The sequence below is a fragment of the Haliotis rufescens genome, unplaced genomic scaffold (assembly GCF_023055435.1).
Source record: "Haliotis rufescens isolate VD_foot unplaced genomic scaffold, xgHalRufe1.0.p SCAF_94, whole genome shotgun sequence".
Lineage (NCBI taxonomy): Eukaryota > Metazoa > Mollusca > Gastropoda > Lepetellida > Haliotidae > Haliotis > Haliotis rufescens.
Window position 1 is genome coordinate 1,127,074 of NW_025964388.1, and position 23,217 is coordinate 1,150,290.

A 23,217-nucleotide genomic window follows, 5' to 3' on the forward strand; every position below is an offset into this window, starting at 1 on the left:
CTGCTGGTGTTGTCACGACTACTACTACTGCTGTTATTGTCACGACTACTACTACTGCTGGTGTTGTCACGACTACTACTACTACTGCTGGTGTTGTCACGACTACTACTACTGCTGGTGTTGTCACGACTACTACTACTGCTGTTATTGTCACGACTACTACTACTGCTGGTGTTGTCACGACTACTACTACTACTGCTGGTGTTGTCACGACTACTACTACTGCTGCAATTGTCACGACTACTACTACTACTGCTGGTGTTGTCACGACTACTACTACTGCTGGTGTTGTCACGACTACTACTACTACTGCTGGTGTTGTCACATCGACGACTACTGCTGTTATTGTCACGACTACTACTACTGCTGGTGTTGTCACGACTACTACTACTGCTGGTGTTGTCACGACTACTACTACTGCTGGTGTTGTCACGACTACTACTACTACTGCTGGTGTTGTCACTACTACTACTACTGCTGGTGTTGTCACGACTACTACTACTACTGCTGGTGTTGTCACTACTACTACTACTGCTGGTGTTGTCACGACTACTACTACTGCTGGTGTTGTCACGACTACTACTACTGCTGGTGTTGTCACGACTACTACTACTGCTGGTGTTGTCACGACTACTACTACTGCTGTTATTGTCACGACTACTACTACTGCTGGTGTTGTCACGACTACTACTACTACTGCTGTTATTGTCACGACTACTACTACTGCTGTTATTGTCACGACTACTACTACTGCTGGTGTTGTCACTACTACTACTGCTGGTGTTGTCACGACTACTACTACTACTGCTGGTGTTGTCACTACTACTACTACTGCTGGTGTTGTCACATCGACTACTACTGCTGGTGTTGTCACGACTACTACTACTGCTGGTGTTGTCACGACTACTACTACTGCTGGTGTTGTCACGACTACTACTACTACTGCTGTTATTGTCACGACTACTACTACTGCTGTTATTGTCACGACTACTACTACTGCTGGTGTTGTCACTACTACTACTGCTGGTGTTGTCACGACTACTACTACTACTGCTGGTGTTGTCACTACTACTACTACTGCTGGTGTTGTCACATCGACTACTACTGCTGGTGTTGTCACGACTACTACTACTGCTGGTGTTGTCACGACTACTACTACTGCTGGTGTTGTCACGACTACTACTACTACTGCTGGTGTTGTCACTACTACTACTACTGCTGGTGTTGTCACGACTACTACTACTACTGCTGGTGTTGTCACTACTACTACTACTGCTGGTGTTGTCACGACTACTACTACTGCTGGTGTTGTCACGACTACTACTACTGCTGGTGTTGTCACGACTACTACTACTACTGCTGTTATTGTCACGACTACTACTACTGCTGGTGTTGTCACGACTACTACTACTGCTGGTGTTGTCACATCGACGACTACTACTGCTGGTGTTGTCACGACTACTACTACTGCTGGTGTTGTCACGACTACTACTACTGCTGGTGTTGTCACATCGACGACTACTACTGCTGGTGTTGTCACGACTACTACTACTGCTGGTGTTGTCACGACTACTACTACTGCTGGTGTTGTCACGACTACTACTACTACTGCTGGTGTTGTCACTACTACTACTACTGCTGGTGTTGTCACATCGACTACTACTGCTGGTGTTGTCACGACTACTACTACTGCTGGTGTTGTCACGACTACTACTACTGCTGGTGTTGTCACGACTACTACTACTACTGCTGGTGTTGTCACTACTACTACTACTGCTGGTGTTGTCACGACTACTACTACTACTGCTGGTGTTGTCACTACTACTACTACTGCTGGTGTTGTCACGACTACTACTACTGCTGGTGTTGTCACGACTACTACTACTGCTGGTGTTGTCACGACTACTACTGCTGGTGTTGTCACGACTACTACTACTGCTGGTGTTGTCACATCGACGACTACTGCTGTTATTGTCACGACTACTACTACTGCTGGTGTTGTCACATCGACGACTACTGCTGGTGTTGTCACGACTACTACTACTGCTGGTGTTGTCACGACTACTTCCACTGCTGGTGTTGTCACATCGACGACTACTGCTGGTGTTGTCACGACTACTACTACTGCTGGTGTTGTCACGACTACTACTACTACTGCTGTTATTGTCACGACTACTACTACTGCTGTTATTGTCACGACTACTACTACTACTGCTGGTGTTGTCACGACTACTACTACTGCTGTTATTGTCACGACTACTACTACTGCTGGTGTTGTCACGACTACTACTGCTGGTGTTGTCACGACTACTACTGCTGTTATTGTCACGACTACTACTACTGCTGTTATTGTCACGACTACTACTACTTCTGCTGGTGTTGTCACGACTACTACTGATGGTGTTGTCACGACTACTACTACTACTGCTGGTGTTGTCACGACTACTACTACTGCTGTTATTGTCACGACTACTACTACTGCTGTTATTGTCACGACTACTACTACTACTGCTGGTGTTGTCACGACTACTACTACTGCTGTTATTGTCACGACTACTACTTCTGCTGGTGTTGTCACGACTACTACTACTGCTGTTATTGTCACGACTACTACTTCTGCTGGTGTTGTCACATCGACTACTACTACTACTGCTGGTGTTGTCACGACTACTACTACTGCTGTTATTGTCACGACTACTACTACTGATGGTGTTGTCACATCGACTACTACTGCTGGTGTTGTCACGACTACTACTACTGCTGTTATTGTCACGACTTCTACTACTGATGGTGTTGTCACATCGACTAGTACTGCTGGGGTTGTCATGACTTTTACTATTGTTGCTACTTTGGCAACTACCACGACTACTACTGTTACAACTACCACGACTGCTCCTACCTCTGTTACAACTTCTACCAACACTACCATAACTAAAACCACCACTGTCTCCAAGTCTTTTGCTGTGTCCTTTGGTATAAACCTGTTCGAGCCTTACGGAAAGATTATCGCTTTAATGATCAGTAATCTTCATAACTAACTGATCGGATCAATGGATGATATTGACACATGTCAGCAGCGAGCGTGGCCTGGTTTCCGTGTACTCTGCGCCCTTCGCGCGTGTTGTTGTCAATCAGTGCGTAGGGTGCAGGCGGCTGAGCACTGCAGTGCTGGGTCGTGCAAGCGAGCAGCCGTGAAATTGATGTGTTTGCCTGCGCGTACTTAGAGACAATGCTCTCTCGAAGACAGGTCTGAACTGAAGTCGGAAACAGGATTCAACGTCGCGTCCAAGATTATTTTACATATATAGCGACGTGTATGTACGTGTGTGTGTGTGTGTGTGTGTGTGTCTGGCTGCTTGTACTAGTCCGGACTTTTATAGTACTATCCCACTGAGATACCATGCCGCAGTTTAAAATGTATACCCTACTCAGACACAGTATACTGACTCCAGCCCGACCAGTCCTTGTTTTAGCCCCTTAATGCCGAGCGGCAGACAGGGTAACAACAAGTACCACCTTTTAACGTCAATTTGGTATGACGCGGTCGGGAATCGAACCCCCGGCCTTCCGCTCTCTAGGCCGTCGCTCTACTACTACACCACGGAGGCGGTCGGGTAAGATGAGAAATTTCAAAGTAGACGTTTTTGGATCAGTAGTGCGTAATACCGCCACGATTTGTCAAACATTCATTCACCTGACGGGGCACAGCATGTACGCATCTCCCTGTGGCGATATGCGGGAGTCAGTCCCACTCCTCTTGCAGCGCTGGGCCAAGTTCAGCCAACGTGGTCGGCGGCCAATGACGTTGACGAACACGTTTCCCTATCTTGTACCGGATGCGATCAATTAGGGGGAAAGGTCTGGGCTCATTGCTGGCCATGGCCATGGGATTCTGTAGATGTTGTGCTGCTGGAGGTGAATATTGACGATTCATAAGCAGGTGCGTTGTCGTCCTGAAAGACAAAACGTCGATCCAAGCGCCTTGCACACGGGACAACAAAGACATTCGACCACACTCGCCCCTTTCCGTAACCTGCAAGAAGACTCGTCCCCCTCATTCGTCACCACTCGCCCCTTTCCGTAACCTGCAAGAAGACTCGTCCCCCTATCGATGAATGTTATGTGCGAAAATACGACAAACCAATCAGAATGCGTGTATGATTTCAAGTTCTTAGTCAAAGAATCCCTCAGAAATATGTTTTTATTTTACATATGTCTTGCATCTAAAAATATACCAAAGACACAGTTTAATCTATTCAATCATACTGTATAATTCCGCACGTCCCGATGTGCTTTAAATTGCATCTGAAATATAAATAATATTTGGGGAAATGTGTGAACCATTACGCAACGAGTTGACAACTGTTTTAGGTATGCCCGTTTGCGCTAAGACGGAACCCGGTCGCAAAAATGGCCACGAGAGGTGCACGAGTCGCTATTCGGCTTGTCACGGAATAACACGAGTTGGTCACGAATGCAACAAAGGGTGTCAGTATGTTGTCCCGGTAGTACTGCCCAGAGATCCTTCCTTGCACAATATGGAGAGGGTTCGCTCAGTCATAGTGATGCCACCCAACACCATAGCCGATCCACTGTCAAATCCGTCATGAGGTCTAGGGTTGATATTGGCTTGACGTTCATGTCGACGTCGCCAGACTTGACCACGCCTACAAAGGAAGTGCATGTGAATCGGGGCTCATCTGAAAACATGACACGTGACCAGCGACGATTACCTCAGTTCGACACCATTGACGTCTGTTTTCAACATGACGATTTGTAAGGGGCGGGAATTTAAAACACTTCGTTCGTGGCCGTCGAGCATGGATGAGATGCATGTCGACGAGTACTAATCGTCTGACCCGTAACTCGTATTAATGAAGCCTGATGAATGTTTGCAGCAATTCATTTCGCCGTTTTGAGCTCGATTTCGTTGAGCCTCGTTTCGGATCAATCGATCATGTACTCTTGTCGTTGACCTGTGTCGTCACCATTTTGAGTTTGTTGTTACCTGTTAGTTAGTCTGCTAATCACAGACTGTGTAACACTGCACTGACTTCTGCCAATTGCCAGCATGCCAACAGCCTTAGACCCTCCGCGCGTTGAGGACGCCCCATCGCTACACAGACAATGGATGATATCCAGTAAATAACAACTGTATGATAAGCAGAATCAATAAGATTGACAGAAATAATGGTCCATACGGATTAAACGACCTTCCTTGAAAGTGTCAAAATCAGGAATGACACCCTACGCACGTGTGTGTGCTACTGCGGCACGTGCAAACTATAGGATGTATTTGGCGTTAGGTTTTACAGACATAAACGTTCTTGCATAGGATGTTTGTTGTCAACACTTATCTTTGTTCTGATACTAACATTAATATTCATATTTCATTATCCCCTATACTCGTTTTGGAGAGTATTAAAGCCAACGCCAGAGGAGCGCATTGGATTGTATACTCCCCAGGGAGCTGAGAATACGATGTGTTAACGGGGGTAATAAGAGTACGCTGTGAGTTGCGTGCAATATTTCTTATAGAAATGCACTTTTTATTTATACTTATTATTATATATGTACGAAAGAATATCATTGTTGAATGTGTACCTAAAATAAATAAATGTAAACACAATCATTATCATAATTTCAATAATTGTTACAAAACATATAACCGACCGGATTAGCTTTCTTTTCTAGCAAAATTCAAAATGATTAACAGAATTGTTCGCCTTCAGTGGGATTCTTTTAGAAATGCGTTTCTGGTGAAAGACAAATTGGTGTTGTATGTTTTACCATGGAGTTTACATATGACACATATATTGACACATCGGGTTTACTGAGTTTAAACTCCTTTCATATATATTCAGAAACGTGCAGATGGATTCCAGCAATATCACGGCGGGGGACACCAGAAATAGGCTTCACTCACTGTACCCATGTCGGGAATCGAACCAGGGTCTTCGGCGTGACGAGCGAACGCTTTAACCACAAGGCTACCCGACCGCCCCACATTAACTGAGGCTCACGAGTGAATTTCATGTTTTTTCAGGTGTGTAAACATTAAATAAGGATTGCAGTTGTATGTTGTGCAACAATATATGGTACATACAGTTCTCGTCCTTGGTGTAAAGCAGAGCACTCAAGCATATAGAGGAATTAATCCCCAAGTTAGGATGAGTTATACAATCTACAAATTCTATCGGAAAAGTGAATGAGTATGGTTTTACGTCGCTTTTAGCAATATTCCAGCAATATCACGGCGGGGGATACCAGAAATGGGCTTCATTCATTGTACCCATGTTGGGAATCGAACCCGGGTCTTCGGCTTGACGAGCGAACGCTTTAACCACAAGGCTACCCGATCGCTTCTCTATCGGAAGAAGGTACGTTAATGTGGCTGTCTCAACAAGCATTGATTGATTACTAGTCCGAAATATTAACAAAGGTATAGATAACTTATAAGGAATGATAAATACGTTCTTTTCAGACTGAAACGGGGTTTAATGTAACTATATATTTTACCTTTAGATGAGTGTTGGTTCCTTGTATCGTGTTTGCAAAAATTGATCAAATGACATTCTTTGTGCAGTGGAGAGCAATCAATGTTTACTTAAGGATTCTTGAAGCGTTCGAGTTAATATTGTATAGTGCCCTTTGTTTTGTTACATAATCCCTCCATCGTCGTTCAATGGTTGCCGTTAAGGTTGACGCCCCGCGTGCACTGACGACATGGAGCAAGTGCGCGTGTCTTGTTCTTCTCTGAGAATCAAGGCCAAGGAATAGCGTGAACCCGCGTTGTAAAGAGCACATGTCACACAAAGACTGAAGTATTGACCCGTATTGAACGTCCAACGCTCGGGCTGTTTTGCGGTCTCTCAATCAGTACGTGAATTTAGGCCACACGACCCAGTTTATCGGGTAGATCAGCGGGGGAGGACGGGTGGTTGTCATAAAGGCAATTACTGGTATGGCAATTTAATCATCGTGATGTCCGCTTGACGCGTCGTGTGTACACACGTGGAGTGAGGACACGCTGGTGAACTCGGGTATGTGGGTGAGGTGTACTATAGGGAGGGTTAGGGTGCTTGTGGGGACAAGTCAGTGTTTGGGGTTCCCAGCCCAAACAGTACGTTGGGGTGGTTATGGAAATATGGGTTGGGCATGATGTTGGGAGTACTGTGTGGGATGTTAATACGTTAAGTTTTAAGGTTGTAGCTCATGTTAAGTGTGATATAGTTGAAATGTTAAGTGTGGTAGAGGTGACGTGTTAAGTGTGGTAGAGTTGAAGTGTTAAGTGTGGTAGAGTTGAAGTGTGTGGTAGAGGTGACGTGTTAAGTGTGGTAGCGTTGAAGTGTTAAGTATGGTAGAGTTGAAGTGTTAAGTGTGGTAGAGTTGAAGTGTTAAGTGTGGTAGAGATGACGTGTTGAGAAGAGTTGAAGTGTTAAGTGTGGTAGAGTTGAAGTGTTAAGTGTGGTCGAGATGACGTGTTAACTGTGGTAGAGTTGAAGTGTTAAGTATGGTAGAGTTGAAGTGTTAAGTGTGGTAGAGGTTAAGTGTGGTAGAGTTGAAGTGTTAAGTGTGGTAGAGTTGAAGTGTTAAGTTTGGTAGAGTTGAAGTGTTAAGTATGGTAGAGTTGAAGTGTTAAGTGTGGTAGAGTTGAAGTGTTAAGTGTGGTAGAGTTTAAGTGTTAAGTTTGGTAGAGTTGAAGTGTTAAGTGTGATAGAGTTGAAGTGTTAAGTATGGTAGAGTTGAAGTGTTAAATATAGTAGAGTTGAAGTGTTAAGTATGGTAGAGTTGAAGTGTTAAGTTTGGTAGAGTTGAAGTGTTAAGTGTGGTAGAGTTGAAGTGTTAAGTGTGGTAGAGTTGAAGTGTTAAGTATGGTAGAGTTGAAGTGTTAAGTGTGGTAGAGGTTAAGTGTGGTAGAGTTGAAGTGTTAAGTGTGGTAGAGTTGAAGTGTTAAGTTTGGTAGAGTTGAAGTGTTAAGTATGGTAGAGTTGAAGTGTTAAGTGTGGTAGAGATGACGTGTTGAGTAGAGTTGAAGTGTTAAGTGGTATTTGAAGAGTGAGTGGGTTAGATGGGGTTTAAGTGTTGCGTGCAGGGGGAGAGTATAAGTGAACCGCGAGATGGATTTAAGTGTTGCCTGCTGGAAAGTGTAAGTGGGTGGTGAGCGAGCCTGACCACCCGATCCCAATTAGTCGCCTCTTACAACAAGCATAGTTGCCTTTTGCGGCAAGCATGACACCTAGATCTAAAAGGTGCCTCAGTCTTGGCAGTCTTCCGTGTGCGGCATACGCTTGCAGTCGGAAAGCGCACGTTAAATCTCCAATATAAGTAAGTAAGTAATGGGCAGTCTTATACATAGTGCGGGGCGGTCGGGTAGCCTAGTGGTTAAAGCGTTCGCTCGTCACGCCGAAGACCCGGGTTCGATTCCCGACATGGGTACAATGTGTGAAGCCCATTTCTGGTGTCCCCCGTCGTGATATTGCTGGAATATTGCTAAAAGCGGCGTAAAACCATAATCACTCACTCACTCACTCTTATACATAGTGCAGTTTCGTGAAAAGCGATATATTTTATAAGGCGGATGCAGCCCCATATTTCAAGACAGCAAAATACGTAGGATTACCCAATGGTGTCACATACAAATTGGACATTTCCTACACATACTGCCGCACGTGCATTTCACCTATATGTTTAAAGGTAAGCAGGACATAGAGCTTGTCTCGTGCTGAAACAACATGTCGACAGCCAATCAGCGTCACACAATTCACACACCTGGGGGAAATTGCAGACATTGATTTGTGAATATGAGCAGTGCGAAACTAAATATTATTTCAAGAAACCATTTCCTCCACCTTGAATAGTACCCCAGTGCATTTCCGAGACTACTATTGATTTACTGCCTCAGATATAGCATCCTCATCTCCTAGCTGGGTAATCGCTTCTTTAAAGTTCAGCATCATTTTAAACGCTTATCTTGAAGCTGGTGTGTACATCTTTAACGCCTGGGTGATCACGGTTGTAAGGGTGCATGCTTAACGAACGATGTTGCCTATAATTAGCGTATACCGAAGAGCATAATTGTTATCAATGGCACGTTGTTGTTGTTGTTGTTGTTGTCGTTTGACGCCACTCTCTGCAATATTCCAGCAATATGACGGTGACTATTAAATAAGCGTATTTGGACCAGACAATCCAGTGATCGAATTGTGAGCAGCGATCCACGCCTTCGGAGTTCGATGACACGCAAGCAAGCAGGTCACCGAGCCTGAGCACTCAGTAGCAAATGCACTAGAGGTTCTAGTAAAGGTGAAGAAAAAACTGCCTTGACTTGCTACCTAGTTTCGCACTGCTCACGCACGCACAAATCAGTGTCTACAATGTTCTTCTGGTGTGTGGGGATCGGCGGCCGGGTAGCCTAGTGGTTAAAGCGATCGCTCGTCACCCCGAAGACCCTGGTTCGATTCCCGACATGGGTACAATGGGTGAAGCCCATTTCTGGTATCCCCCGCCGTGATATTGCTGGAATATTGCTTAAAGTGGCGTAAAACCATACTCACTCATTCACTCTTCTGTATAGTGAATTGTTTAATATTCTGATCGTCTACATTATTTTTGTCAGAGGTATAAAAGGTGATTTTAAATAATCTTCTGGAACTGTCATTTTCTAAATTATTCCCCAAATTCCATGTCTGCTTAAAACGTATGACCTGTTCAGCACAATTACAGTAAGAATTTAAAGAAAACTTTCGAAAGTGTGCAGTCTATTTATAAATCCCGCCCATTGCGTTGTACTGCTACCCCCCCCCCCCCCCCCCCCCCCAAAAAAAAAATAAAAAATAAAAAGATAAATTAAAAAAACAAACAAAAAACAACAACAACCCCCCCCAAAAAAAACAAAAAACAAAAAAACAAAAACAAAAACAAACCCCCCCCCAAAAAAACCCAAACAAAACAAAAACCAAACAAACCAACAAACAAAACAACAACACACAAAAACAACAACAACAAAACAGACAAAACTGTATTTCATACTCGGGGGGAGAGTACGTGTAAATTGTGTACATATACATTTATGAATGACTGAATTGTTTGTTATATATTTTTACACTCAGGTTCCCCTCATACCGCTGTTAGATTGTTGTAATAAAGTTTTGTCCCGTCAACCATAGGCTGGCACTGTCATTTGTCTGGCCCAGACTTAGCTGATAAACTCGGTACCGCCTCTGTGGTCTAGAGCCAGAGCGTCCGCCCGGAGACCGGAAGGTCCGGGGTTCGATCCCCGGCCGCGTCATATCAAAAGACGTTATAAGATTGTACTTGTTGTTACCCTGTCTGGCGCTCTGCATTGAGGGGCTAAAACAAGGACTGGTCGGCTCGGAGTCAGTATACTGTGTCTGAGTGGGGTATTCATATAAAACTGCGGCATGGTATCTCAGTGAGCTAGCACTATAAATCGGCATCAGTCAGGACTAGTACAAGCAGCCACACACGTGCACGCACGTCGCTATATAAGTGCAATAATCTTGGACGCGACGTTGAACCGAATTTCACCTCACCTCACTGATAAACTCGGGTAGCTGTCAAACCTCAACCTCACAGGCATTCACGGTCATGTTTTGTTTGTTTATTTGTTTGTTGTTTAACGCCGCACCCAGCAATATTCCAGCTATCAGACGGCTGTCTGTAAATATTCCAGTCTGCACCAGACAATCCAGTGATTGACATCATGAGCATCGATCCACGCAAATGGGATACGATGACATGCATCAACCAAGTCAGCGAGCCTGACCACCCGATCCCGTTAGTCGCCTCTTACGACAAGCATTGCCACCTTTTACAGCAAGCATGGTCGTGTATTTGAAACCTGTACCTGCAGTACATTTAGTTTACTCTGGGGGACTTGTCAGTTTTTTAAAAATGGGGGTGGGGGTAGGGGTGGTGTAATTGGTCTTAGGGCTGTATTGCTGACCAACCTACCCATGCACTCATGTTATGTAACACTTTTTTACAGCCACACACACACCTTCACATTTTTTTCATAAACATAATTAAACAGTCCCTAAATGATGTTTGAATTTATAAATTGACTATAATCAGAAAATAAAACTGGTTCATTGTTTCACCCTGTGAATATGTTGAAACACGTATTTAGGCTTGTGGTTACAATAAAAATGATAAAAAATGATTGAAAGTTTCATAATTTACAAAACTCCTACCTATTTCATTCATTATACAAATTTACTGTCTTTCTATTTTATTATAATAACTGATTTCAAACATTTTCGTGTTGAATTTCATCATCCAGTGACTGGGGTTAAAAGAAAACGAAAGATTCATTTATTTTTTGGCGTCTAATCCTAGCAAAATCAGTATATTCTGATATTTATAAGCCCTTTAGAACTTATTATATTTTTTAACCAGTCTGTGAAATAAATAGACACACTTTCCAGTTCATTTTTAAAATGACTAAAATATTTAGACATTTTGTAAATTGACTAGATCTAAGCAGAGACCATATACGGTATTTGGTCTCTGATCTAAGTGAGTCACATTTTGTCCATTTACTGATTGTACACATTGACTGTGACATTCACATGTTACGTGTTCCCCTTTTCATATATTTGTCACAAGACTATTACTCGGCCTTTTTTTCATAAGTCAAAGCTTAAATCAGGTCGACCTATGTGCATGCGACACCAACAAGTTATGACAATTTTGTTTACATTTTTACCCACACGTGTGACATTGCGGAAATAATTTCCCGCAATATGGGTCAGAGGTCAGCATCGGCTGCTATGCAACTCTGCTGGGGGTAATGAAGCTACTTTGGCGAGCTTCGGTCGATTCATCCGCGAGAAGAAATAGTTCTGTTTAGACGCCATGTTGAGGCGTCTATGTTTGTATATTATTAAAGTTATGTTATTTGTACTGATTTTATACACAAATAAAACTTTATTTATTAACACGTCGATATAAAAGGAAAGCAACCGAAACAAAACGGAAATAGCGCATGATGACATAAATGACGTCACAAGGTTGTGCGGTGAACAAGTACCTGCAAGATGGCGGAGCTGGAGAGTTCCCTAACTGCTATGGACTGGCTCCACCGCCTGCGTGTGGGTGGGGCGATGGGAGGGGCAGGTTTAGGGGGACCCAACGGTTCCCTCGACCCTCTATCTAAAGCCTCAGGGGGACAACTGGCCATGAGAAAGGGCCCAAATTCTCCCTTGGATACGAATGCAACGTACGATAATCAAGGACATCAGATCCAAAAAGATGGGAAACCACCATACAGCTATGCCAATTTGATCACATTCGCAATCAACAGTTCAACTAAAAAGAAAATGACACTAAGCGAGATATATCAGTGGATTTGTGATCATTTTCCGTATTACAAAGATGCAGGGAATGGATGGAAGGTAAGGATTTTACAGGTGTTTTTAAACAGGTGATACAAATGTTGACACATTACCCTCAAACTCACGTACTGATCTTTTGGAAATAGAATCTATCCTTCTAAATGTTGCATACCTATTTAGATAGTCTTCTAAAATTATCAATCTAATCAAATTGATGTATCAGTTAAATAAATTATCAGCATATGTGTTCGGAATCAAATTGATATACATGTAGTTTCTATCAGTTATATACATTTACTGATATTCTCGCCGATTGGCCAGTGTACCTGTTCAAAGCGACTTAATCGGAGCAATAAGTGTATCCTAATGAACTGTGACGACAGCTCGACTAAGTGCTTCATTACTCTGTAAGGTGTTGTGTGTTAATTAAGGTGAATATACAGTGATGTGAGAGGTGCCTAACACCTGATCGCTGACGGCTGGCAGATAGTCAGGTGTATTGTTCCACTTGAGTGATTCAGCCTTGAACTATTAATATCGCTCGTGAATTGCATCGGCAAGGCAATTAAATGTCACTGAAGTGATTAGCATTCAACTTGATGGACAGTTGGAATGTGAAACAATTTAAAATGTCATGCCAAGATACAATACTATATTCAGAGGCCATGTATTCATTCAAATAGTACTTTTATGCATTGAGAGCACATGTTATTTAGTATTAATATGAGTTATTGAATTATATTACAAATTATTTTTATAATGGTGTGTGCAAGATTTCTCATGTTAGTTTGACGCAATTTCTCCTTTAGTATATTCCCAAGGCATATCATACAATAATGTAGATTTTGCTAATAATTTTATTATCAATCACAAAAAATGCATGTTTTTTTTACATCACTAGATTCAGATATATCATCTCTACAAAGTGTAGAATTGTAAACCTAATGGACAATCCAACCCACAATAATGAAGGTTTTATTCAAGGATATAAAGAGAGTGGGATGGTACTAGGTGTAGGGCTCGGACGAGTCCAAATTTACTACCCAGGTACTCGACCCCCTATTACCTGACCCTACGCGGGTACTCGACCCCCCTATTACCCGACCCTACGCGGGTACCCGACCCCCTATTACCCGACCCTACGCGGGTACTCGACCCCCTATTACCCGACCCTACACGGGTTCTCGACCCCCTATTACCCGACCCTACGCGGGTACTCGACCCCCTATTACCCGACCCTACGCAGGTACTCGACCCCCTATTACCCGACCCTACGCAGGTACTCGACCCCCTATTACCCGACCCTACGCAGGTACTCGACCCCCTATTACCCGACCCTACGCGGGTACTCGACCCCCTATTACCCGACCCTACGCAGGTACTCGACCCCCTATTACCCGACCCTACGCGGGTACCCACTGTGAGTCTCAAGAGTTGGAGACAAAATTACTTATTGGGAATTGATTTACTGCAGCCCTGGCAAAAACTATTTAGATACATGTATCAAACAATCAGATCATGAGTTGACTTAAGCTTCATCTTTACTCAAACATTTACAAGTCAAAAGGAATGAGTGCATCGTCAGAAAGAAATGCGAACATTAGCGACTTGTAGTGTAACCACTGCGCTATAGTAAGTTTTTGTCATTTAACAATACTGTAAAACGTGAAATTAATGCGTCTCCAAATGCGACTTAATATGAATGCGACACTCCCTCCTCTCAAGCATCTGTGGATTTATATCTAAACAAAATGTCCTCTGTCAGGTTTACAGGAGAATCCTCACCTTAATCCAACCTTATATTAATCCAATCACACACCAAATAGCACTGCTTATTAGCACTGAGTAGAGTACTTCAGCTAAAACAATACGTGCGCGCTGGCTCGTGTCGGCCTTCGATGCAGTCGCAAAGAGCAAAGACACCGTGTTGGGTGGCGTCTGTCTGGACTTGCAGGTGTGATCAGTGATGACATGAGTGAGTAGAACGCTTGTCTTGACCCCAGCAGTGACAATTCACAGGATGTTATTAGTGTTTGAATGACATTGTTTATATACTTGTTACAAGTGCTGCTCAATAAACATTGATGTGGAATACATAGTTGTTTGTTTTCAGCGTATGTCTAAGTTGGTATTTCTGCTATCCAAAATGTCTTATTGTTGATATAAATGCGATGTTTAATAATGCGAGCAAAGACCACTCGCATTTTTTGCATTTAATTCACGCTCGCGTTATTTTCACGTTTTACAGTATATCACGTAACTAACCACAGATCTGGGTAGTACTGTGGGTACCCAGGTTTTAGCCGACCTGAGTACACAAGTTACCCGTCCCAGTCCTAGATGGTACATGCAATTAAAATATTGTTTTAGAATAAAATTCAGCTGAGATCATGTAAAATAGTTGTCAATATAAGATCTGCACCCAATATGAGAAGTTTTAGATATTCATCAGTAATGGCCATGGGAAGCAGACCAAGTGATAAACTCGGTGCGAGTACGTATTTTATGAGAAAATCTTCTGATCCTTGAAGGAATATATCAGGATATGGACTGGTATGCACTACTTAATAACTCACAATGCTTTATATTGGCAATAATGATTACATGATTAGATTACAGGTAATTTGTTTATCCGTATCTGATTACTCATAGCAAGCCTTTGAGCTTGCAACTTATTTCCAGGTTAATGATACAGCGAGTAAGATGTTAAGTTGTGAATAACGAACCTTTCCTCTGTGGTATTTGTTAATGAATGTTTTAGTTCTAACAGTAATTGAATTCAGAGCTGTATGACCACTTGGACATGCAAGAAAGCTATGATTGTGGGCCCGAAACCCTGTTTGCTCCGATTATGGTTCTTGGTTTATCAGCACCATACCCGTTCTCGTTTGAGACCTGCATCACTTCATGCTTTCCTCCCATATCAAGCTGATACGGGTGGTATAAGGCGCCGCAATCCGCAGTGCAGTGTTGCGTCCTTTGGGCACTCCAAAAAACTATGATCATGGGTTTGAATCCCAGTTCACCCCGACTATGTCTCATGGTTTGTCAGCACCATACCCGTGCTTGTGGGATTCACTAATGGGGTAAACGCCTGAGACCTGCATCACTTCGGGCTTTCCTCCCACATCATGCTGACACGCCGTGATATCTCTGCAATACTGTTCAAAGAGGCATTAAACCCAACTCACTGTTCAACGTGTCATGAAGCCCACCTCACTCACAAGCCCTAGCTACTTCAACTGTCACCAGGCGTGGTTTGTCAGTGCCAAGTCAAAATGTTTTGGGTGCCAGGATAGCCAAGTGGTTAAGGTGTTAGCTCATCATGCCAGCCACCTGGGTTTGATCCCCCACATAGGCACCATGTGTGAAGGTCATTCATGTTTTCCTCTGCTGTGATATGGTTGGAATATGGCTAAAAGTGCTTGTGGGATTTACTAATGGGGTAAACGTCTGAGACCTGCATCACTTCGGGCTTTCCTCCCACATCATGCTGACACGCCGTGATATCTCTGCAATACTGTTCAAAGAGGCATTAAACCCAACTCACTGTTCAACGTGTCATGAAGCCCACCTCACTCACAAGCCCTAGCTACTTCAACTGTCACCAGGCGTGGTTTGTTAGTGCCAAGTCAAAATGTTTTGGGTGCCAGGATAGCCAAGTGGTTAAGGTGTTAGCTCATCATGCCAGCCACCTGGGTTTGATCCCCCACATAGGCACCATGTGTGAAGGTCATTCATGTTTTCCTCTGCTGTGATATGGTTGGAATATGGCTAAAAGTGCTTGTGGGATTCACTAATGGGGTAAACGTCTGAGACCTGCATCACTTCGGGCTTTCCTCCCACATCATGCTGACACGCCGCGATATAACTGTAATACTGTTCAAAGAGGCATTAAACCCAACTCAGTCACTTCTCCCACATTAAACTGACGCGCGTTAAGCGGAACACTCACAACTCACTCAGAAGTGTTTTTTACAGTTACAGGTTAAATAATGTGCACACAAATACAGGTATGTTCTGAGTCTTGTCTTCAGACAGTTATGAAAAGTTCTGTTTGTATGTAGTGCAGTGGTAAACTTGTTACAAAGGATACCAGGATTCTGGTGGTAGAAAAGATGAGTAAGTAATATGTAGAAAAGGAAATGTGAATTTTTAAGGTCTGGAAACTGAAATGCGAAATTGCTCCCCTCGGATAAAAGTTTGCTGAAGCAGGATAGAAAAAGTTATGTGTGAGTCATGTGGGAAGTAGTTCTTGTCGACTGAACTAGTCGTAATGTCACTAAGTAATGAGTATGTACACATACATCTGAACTGATGAAAGCACTAGCATCAAGGTTTTGGTCTCATTAACAAATGTGTATGTGCCATTCAGAGCTCCAGATAAGCTGCGTATCTGCGTAAAATATGCATCAGAAATGCAGAAATACGCAGTAAAATAAAATCCAAGCGCATCAAATACGCAACGAACATTACAGATACGCTACACAAATAAAACTTGGGTATCATCAAAATATTGTGAAGTAACCCTGCGTATTCGATTAGCAAATCAGCAACTTATTTTGAAATTATAAACAGGCATTCCGTCAACCTTGCCAAACTCCACGATGACAGTTACATCATGATCATTTGCCATCACACTTTCGTGTGGAAGTATCGTGGTATTTTTGAGTCCTATAAAGCTTTCGAACCCACACGACACCAGTTTGCAGGGACTAGATGAATAGTGTTTTTAAATATTTAACTTAAATACCCACATGTGTAAAAACTAGTGGGTAACAGAAATTTGAATACCCAGATAGAATAACTGTTACCCAATGATTTTAAAATGCATGGGTAAAATACCCACAACACCCAATGATTTTAAAATGCATGGGTAAAATACCCACAACACTAAAAGCTTATCTGGAGCTCTGGCCATTGTCTTGGATTATGTGATCGTTTTGACCTGGATTGTTTTTGTTTAAATGGTATTTGAACAAAATATATTGCCTTTTGATAATTGATGAAACGGTCATTTGCAGCTTGGACTTGCTTACAAAAATTGTGTTTTGCATAACCTTTCGTCCTTTTTCTTTAGTAATTAATAACCTGCCAGTTATTAGTCGAAATATATTTGAACTAAGTCAGTAAAAACCTTTTGCTGACATATTTGGGAAAAAAGTTGTTAATTGGTTCAAAATTTGAATTCTTTTGAAATTTATTTTCTTAAGTTTAGAGATTTTAACATTGCATGGAAGTCAGTAATTAGGGTCTTTTCCTTTACTGATCGACCCGTGAAGATCCGGGGTAGAATAGGTCTTCAGCAACTCATGCTTGCCGTAAAAGGGGACTATGCTTGTCGTAAGAGGCGGGTAACGGGATAGGGTGGTCAGGCTCTCTGACTTGGTTGATGCATGTCATCCAATTACATGGATCGATGTTCATGATGTCAAGCACTGGATTGTCTGGTCCAGACTCGATTATTTGCAGACTGCCATGATATAGGTGGAATATTGCTGAATGTGGTGTTAAACAACAACCAAACCAACCCTTTCCCTTTATCAGACAACTGTACTCTATTAACATGCAGTGAGACATTTTTAAATCCAATTTAGGAAGTTATGCTGACATAGCTGCAGACTTGAGGCAGATTATCAGCCTCTGAGCAGGTCGAGATACATCCCTGTTCAGGCTATTACGTTCTGACAGTATCACCGATGGTAATGTCGACAGCAGATATCACACATCCTTTTTCTTGTTAGCAGGAAATTGTGAATATATGTGTGCAGACTTTGCAGTAGACCTTGATCTGTGCACCAAGTGAGGGGCAACTTTTATGATAATTTTACTCTTATTTTATCCCACTTCACCAGACCGTTTTTATTTAAGAGGCGACTAATGGGATCCGATGGTAAGGGTTGCTTACTTGGTTGATGCATGTCATCGTATCCCAATTGCGTGAATCGATTCTCATGATATCAATCGCTGGATTGTCTGGTCCAGACTCGATTGTTTACAGACTGCCATCATATAGCTGTAATATTGCTGCGTGCACCGTTAAACAACAAACAAAAATGCATGACATAATCAACATTATCCATAATCAGGACTTTCAGTGTTTCTCTCATTCTTTCTGGAAATACCTTCTTAAGAAGTGTAATAAATCGGAATCCTGATAGAGGTGTTTATTGCAAAATCATTCTCCTGTGAAACCTGCCTTTTGTGAGAAAAAATGTATCAGAAACAAACTGGATCAGTACGTTTGTAAATCTTTTCAACCCTGCATCCAGCTCCTAAATCCCTGACATGATGAAGTTGAAATGAAATGACAGCTATAGTAAAGCAATACCATTTTTCAAGAGGGGTATTTTATGTCATAAATGAATGACAGACACTTGTGGTGATTAGAATAGGTCCTGACTTCGTATGCCTGTCATACGAGGTGACTACTGTCATACGGGGTGACTACTGTCATACGTGGTGACTATATGGCTTGGCTCTGACCTACGTGTATGTCGTCATACCCCGACAGCATTGGATGGTGCTCATGATATTAATCACTGGTTTGTCTAGTCCAGACTTAACTATTTAGAGGCTGCTGTCATTAAGGAGGAATATTGCTGTGTGAGGTGTTAAACAACAAAGAAATAAACCGGCGTTATAAACTGATTTAGGTCACTTGGAGTCCATGATGGTCTGACCTTTTGGGATCATTAATTGAAAAAAGTGATTATGATTTTTTCGCGAACACTGCGATGATTGGACTGATCGAGTTATTAACCTGGGAGAGAATATTGATAATTATTAATGTCGTTACAAAGCCGGACATTCTACTAGCCCTTGGAATACCTTTTGTTCCAGTTTCCGGGGCTGCAAGATGAAGAGCTATTTGGAAAAAGCATGGGTCATTACCCCAAATGGATTAGCCACTAATCTCTTCTCGAGACCAGTCATGTGATATCTGAGGTGCTCATGCACTAATGCTCACAACCGTTTACTTCCTGTATGTGGTATTAGTATGATATTAACATGCTATAGGTGCATGATCACAGAATTAGAGCCATCACGCTAGAGACGAGCGTGAAGTTACCCACAATACAGCAGTGTCTTTGGTTCGCTGCCTCCGGTCTCCCAGCTATGCGCTATACATCATGCATTAGACCCGTGAAGATCCGGAGTAGAATAGACCTTCAGGAACCCAGGTTTGCCGTAAAAAGTAACCATGCTTGTCGTAAGAGGCAACTAACGGGGTCGGGTGGTCAGGCTCGCGGATTTGGCTGATGCATGTCATCGTATTCAAGTTGTGTAGATTGATGCTCATGATGTCAATCACTGGATTGTGTGGTCCAGACTGGATTTTTTACAGACCGCTGTCATGTAGCTGGAATATTGCTGAGTGCAGCGTTAAACAACAAACCAACCAACCAAATCATCATAATTATAACTAGACTTCAGGAAAATCCCATAAATTTATTAGTACGTTTTCTCGCTGACTGCCTCATTAGCAGACCCCCCATCTGATATCATTTGATTGTACCTAAGTACATACAGATGGCGAAAATCTTTATTCCATGACATACACCAAACACAGTCCTCGGAGATATCCTTGCTTCATGTGCATAGCACTCATTCATGTCTACAGATGCCTTGAATGGTTTGTGTAAAAGATTATTTTATAATGCCTCCTATCTCACATTATTGAAAAAGTTTGGATGAAAATCTAATACTTAATTTATTTAGGCCTAGCTTATCTTTTGTTTGTGTCCCATCTTTACGTTAATCTTGGGTCAAGTGGGGCACTTGCTGGGACAATGATGGCTGGTAACGGAACTACATGCCAGGTGACCTTTATAGGTCAGACATGGACACACTCTCCTACCCAGAGTTCCATGCGGCCGGCAGCCAGCTAGCATAGTACCTTTGCCACAGGCCAGCGCCATGTGACGATTCGTCACATCTTTCACAGTCCATTCAAGATATTGCATATGCTTTTCATCCGTTTCATGTTTGACAAGTCTACACACTTTCATAAACAAATGTCAAAGAATGGTTAACTTTCATTGAGAAAGTATGCAAATACATAAAAATCTACTTGTTTTTGCGTAGTTATCCTATGTTTACATTGGTTGTACGGCTCCACGTGCTGTCATCGAAGCCCAACGGAGAGCTAGCGACACGGTCACTTTGATGCATAAATATATATTGTCATGCAACTCACTGTCGCAGTTGCAGTAGCATATCTATATAGTTATGCAAAACAATATGTAAAGCGCCCCCAAATGCTTGCATTAGTCCGTTCTATACTGATTTCTGAAAAAGCGCGTTTGTTTACAAACAAGAGAAAAGTCTGGTCACGTGATATGCAAATTAGCCTGTGGCAGTGGTGTTATGCTGAGTCACCACTGCGATGGAGTGTGACATGGACAGTCATTTGTAGGGGTGTGCAATATAACTTTTATACCACTATGTACAATACGTCCATCAGCAATACACATATTGCAATACATGTTCCCCTTCGTATTGATATTTTCACAAAAGAATTAATATATAATTATATCAATTATAGCTTGATGCATTGGGATGGACTGGGTTCCTATCTAAACCATGTAAACAGCGCACATTAACATTCCATATTGATGACGTAAAAGATACTCTCGTTTGTCCATACTAACCATCTTGCAATCTGAAGTTTGGATTATTGAATGAAGAAATATCATATGAACAGTACACATATATATAATTTGGGCCCCAATATGTATTGCAACATGTGTGGCAATACAGGTCTAAAAAAATTCGATATATTGCAAGACGATTTATGTGCCAATATGTGAAACCCATCGATAGAAATTTGCACTTGTCCTGTATTCTTTAGTAACCACTAGTTAAGGTATCATAAGGAATAGTAGAAAGTTGCCATTTTTAAGGGATTTGCTATAATGCTATCATTATAAGGACTAGTGGACTAAACATGTTCGTTTCTATTGCTTCAAACCTAGTTGGGGCGGTCGGGTAACTCACTCACTCACTCAAACCTAGTCAATTGTTTTTTTAGGGACTGATGAGTCACGCCCCTTGGTCAACTGAAATTATGTACCATATTTGACGTAATAAGCACCCAGGGTGCTCTCAAAATTAGAAATAGGGGGCTTTTATTAGAATATAATTTTAGTGAGAAAAAACAGAGTTGAAAGATCGTAAATTTTGAGGTTTATGCTGACAGCCTGAAATCATACAAAAGAAAAGTCTGTGTGTAATATACACGACAGATATTTTTTCCAGAATTTAATTGCCCATAATTAACAGTGCATATAACACACGAGTGAGTATTATACACGAATAAATAAGTCTTGTGTACATTGATCAATCGGAAGGGGTGCTAATTGGGATTGTTCACAAGCCAATATATTAAAAAATATCTCCGTGGGCGCTTATAAGAGTGGGGCTCTTATTACGTCGAATACGGTATTTGCCAAAGACAGAATTGTCCACCACATTCAGTGGTGGACACTTAAAAACTGTGTCAGTCATTGATTGTATCTGCCATTGCTTTTCATTACAAGATATGAATAATACAATCATTTATGAGTGAGTTGTTCTCCTAGACAGTTTGTCCTAGATACTGAAATATGCATAGAGGGCACTGCATCCCGGGAGTTGGCGTTGATGACTCAAGCAGTCTTTCGATATCCTAAATAATCTCCTGCAGCCAAGCATGAATGATTGAGAAATATGAACAGACTTCACTTTCAGTTTACTGACATCCTTTAATAACCGATTAAGGTATTGATGACAAACCCATTGTTGCTGCTGCTGTGTTGTGCCATGTTTCCATTGAGCTCACGGTTTCTGTAGAGCGATAGAACAGCGGTGTGATCGTATCTAGGCTCATCAGCCATGTTGCCTAATTGCTAAATTGAAAATCATTATTCTGAATGTATTTTATATCGATTTTGCAAAGTTATCGCTAATTCAGGGCCTACATAAGGAGCATTAGATCAGTTTCAGATCTTTGCTTTCTTTTGATGATCCCGTTTAGATTAGGGCAATATATCTTTTGAATTCTTTATGTCATTGAGCATATTTTGGCTTTAGCTCAGTCTTTTTGTAGTGGATGTTTTATTTAGCAAGTTCTTTCATGTGCTTTGAAGAGTTTGGGCCAGTTTTGTATGATTAGACTGTTCAGGTTTGATAATACTACAGTATGGTAATTTGAATTGAAATATATTTTGGACAAGATAGAGGAAATAAAACATTGATTTTTCAGCAGCTCAATAGGGTTAGAAATACCGGGGTTAGCAGCTCAATAGGGTTAGAAATACCAAGATTAGCAGCTCAATAGGGTTAGAAATACCGGGGTTAGCAGCTCAACAGGGTTAGAAATACTGGGGTTAGCAGCTCAATAGGGTTAGAAATACCAGGGTTAGCAGCTCAATAGGGTTAGAAATACCGGGGTTAGCAGCTCAACAGGGTTAGAAATACCAGGGTTTGCAGCTCAACAGGGTTAGAAATACCAGGGTTTGCAGCTCAACAGGGTTAGAAATACCAGGGTTAGCAGCTCAATAGGGTTAGAAATACCAGGGTTGGCAGCTCAATAGGGTTAGAAATACCAAGGTTAGCAGCTCAACAGGGTTAGAAATACCGGGGTTAGCAGCTCAATAGGGTAAGAAATACCGGGGTTTGCAGCTCAATAGGGTTAGAAATACCAGGGTTGGCAGCTCAATAGGGTTAGAAATACCAGGGTTAGCAGCTCAATAGGGTTAGAAATACCGGGGTTAGCAGCTCAACAGGGTTAGAAATACCAGGGTTTGCAGCTCAATAGGGTTAGAAATACCAGGGTTTGCAGCTCAACAGGGTTAGAAATACCAGGGTTAGCAGC

General features: G+C 42.1%; 1 protein-coding gene across 3 annotated transcripts in view; it reads left to right on the top strand.

Moving 5' to 3' along the window:
* The first annotated feature begins 12,047 nt into the window (after positions 1–12,047).
* LOC124148209 (forkhead box protein J3-like) overlaps positions 12,048–23,217 on the top strand; it is a 37,752-nt gene continuing 26,582 nt past the window's right edge. For all 3 annotated transcript variants that reach the window (XM_048391649.1, XM_048391651.1, XM_048391650.1), the window contains exon 1: positions 12,048–12,419. In XM_048391649.1, coding sequence (XP_048247606.1) covers positions 12,063–12,419 — 357 coding nt within the window. In that variant the 5' untranslated portion in view covers positions 12,048–12,062. The remainder of the gene's footprint in view (positions 12,420–23,217) is intronic.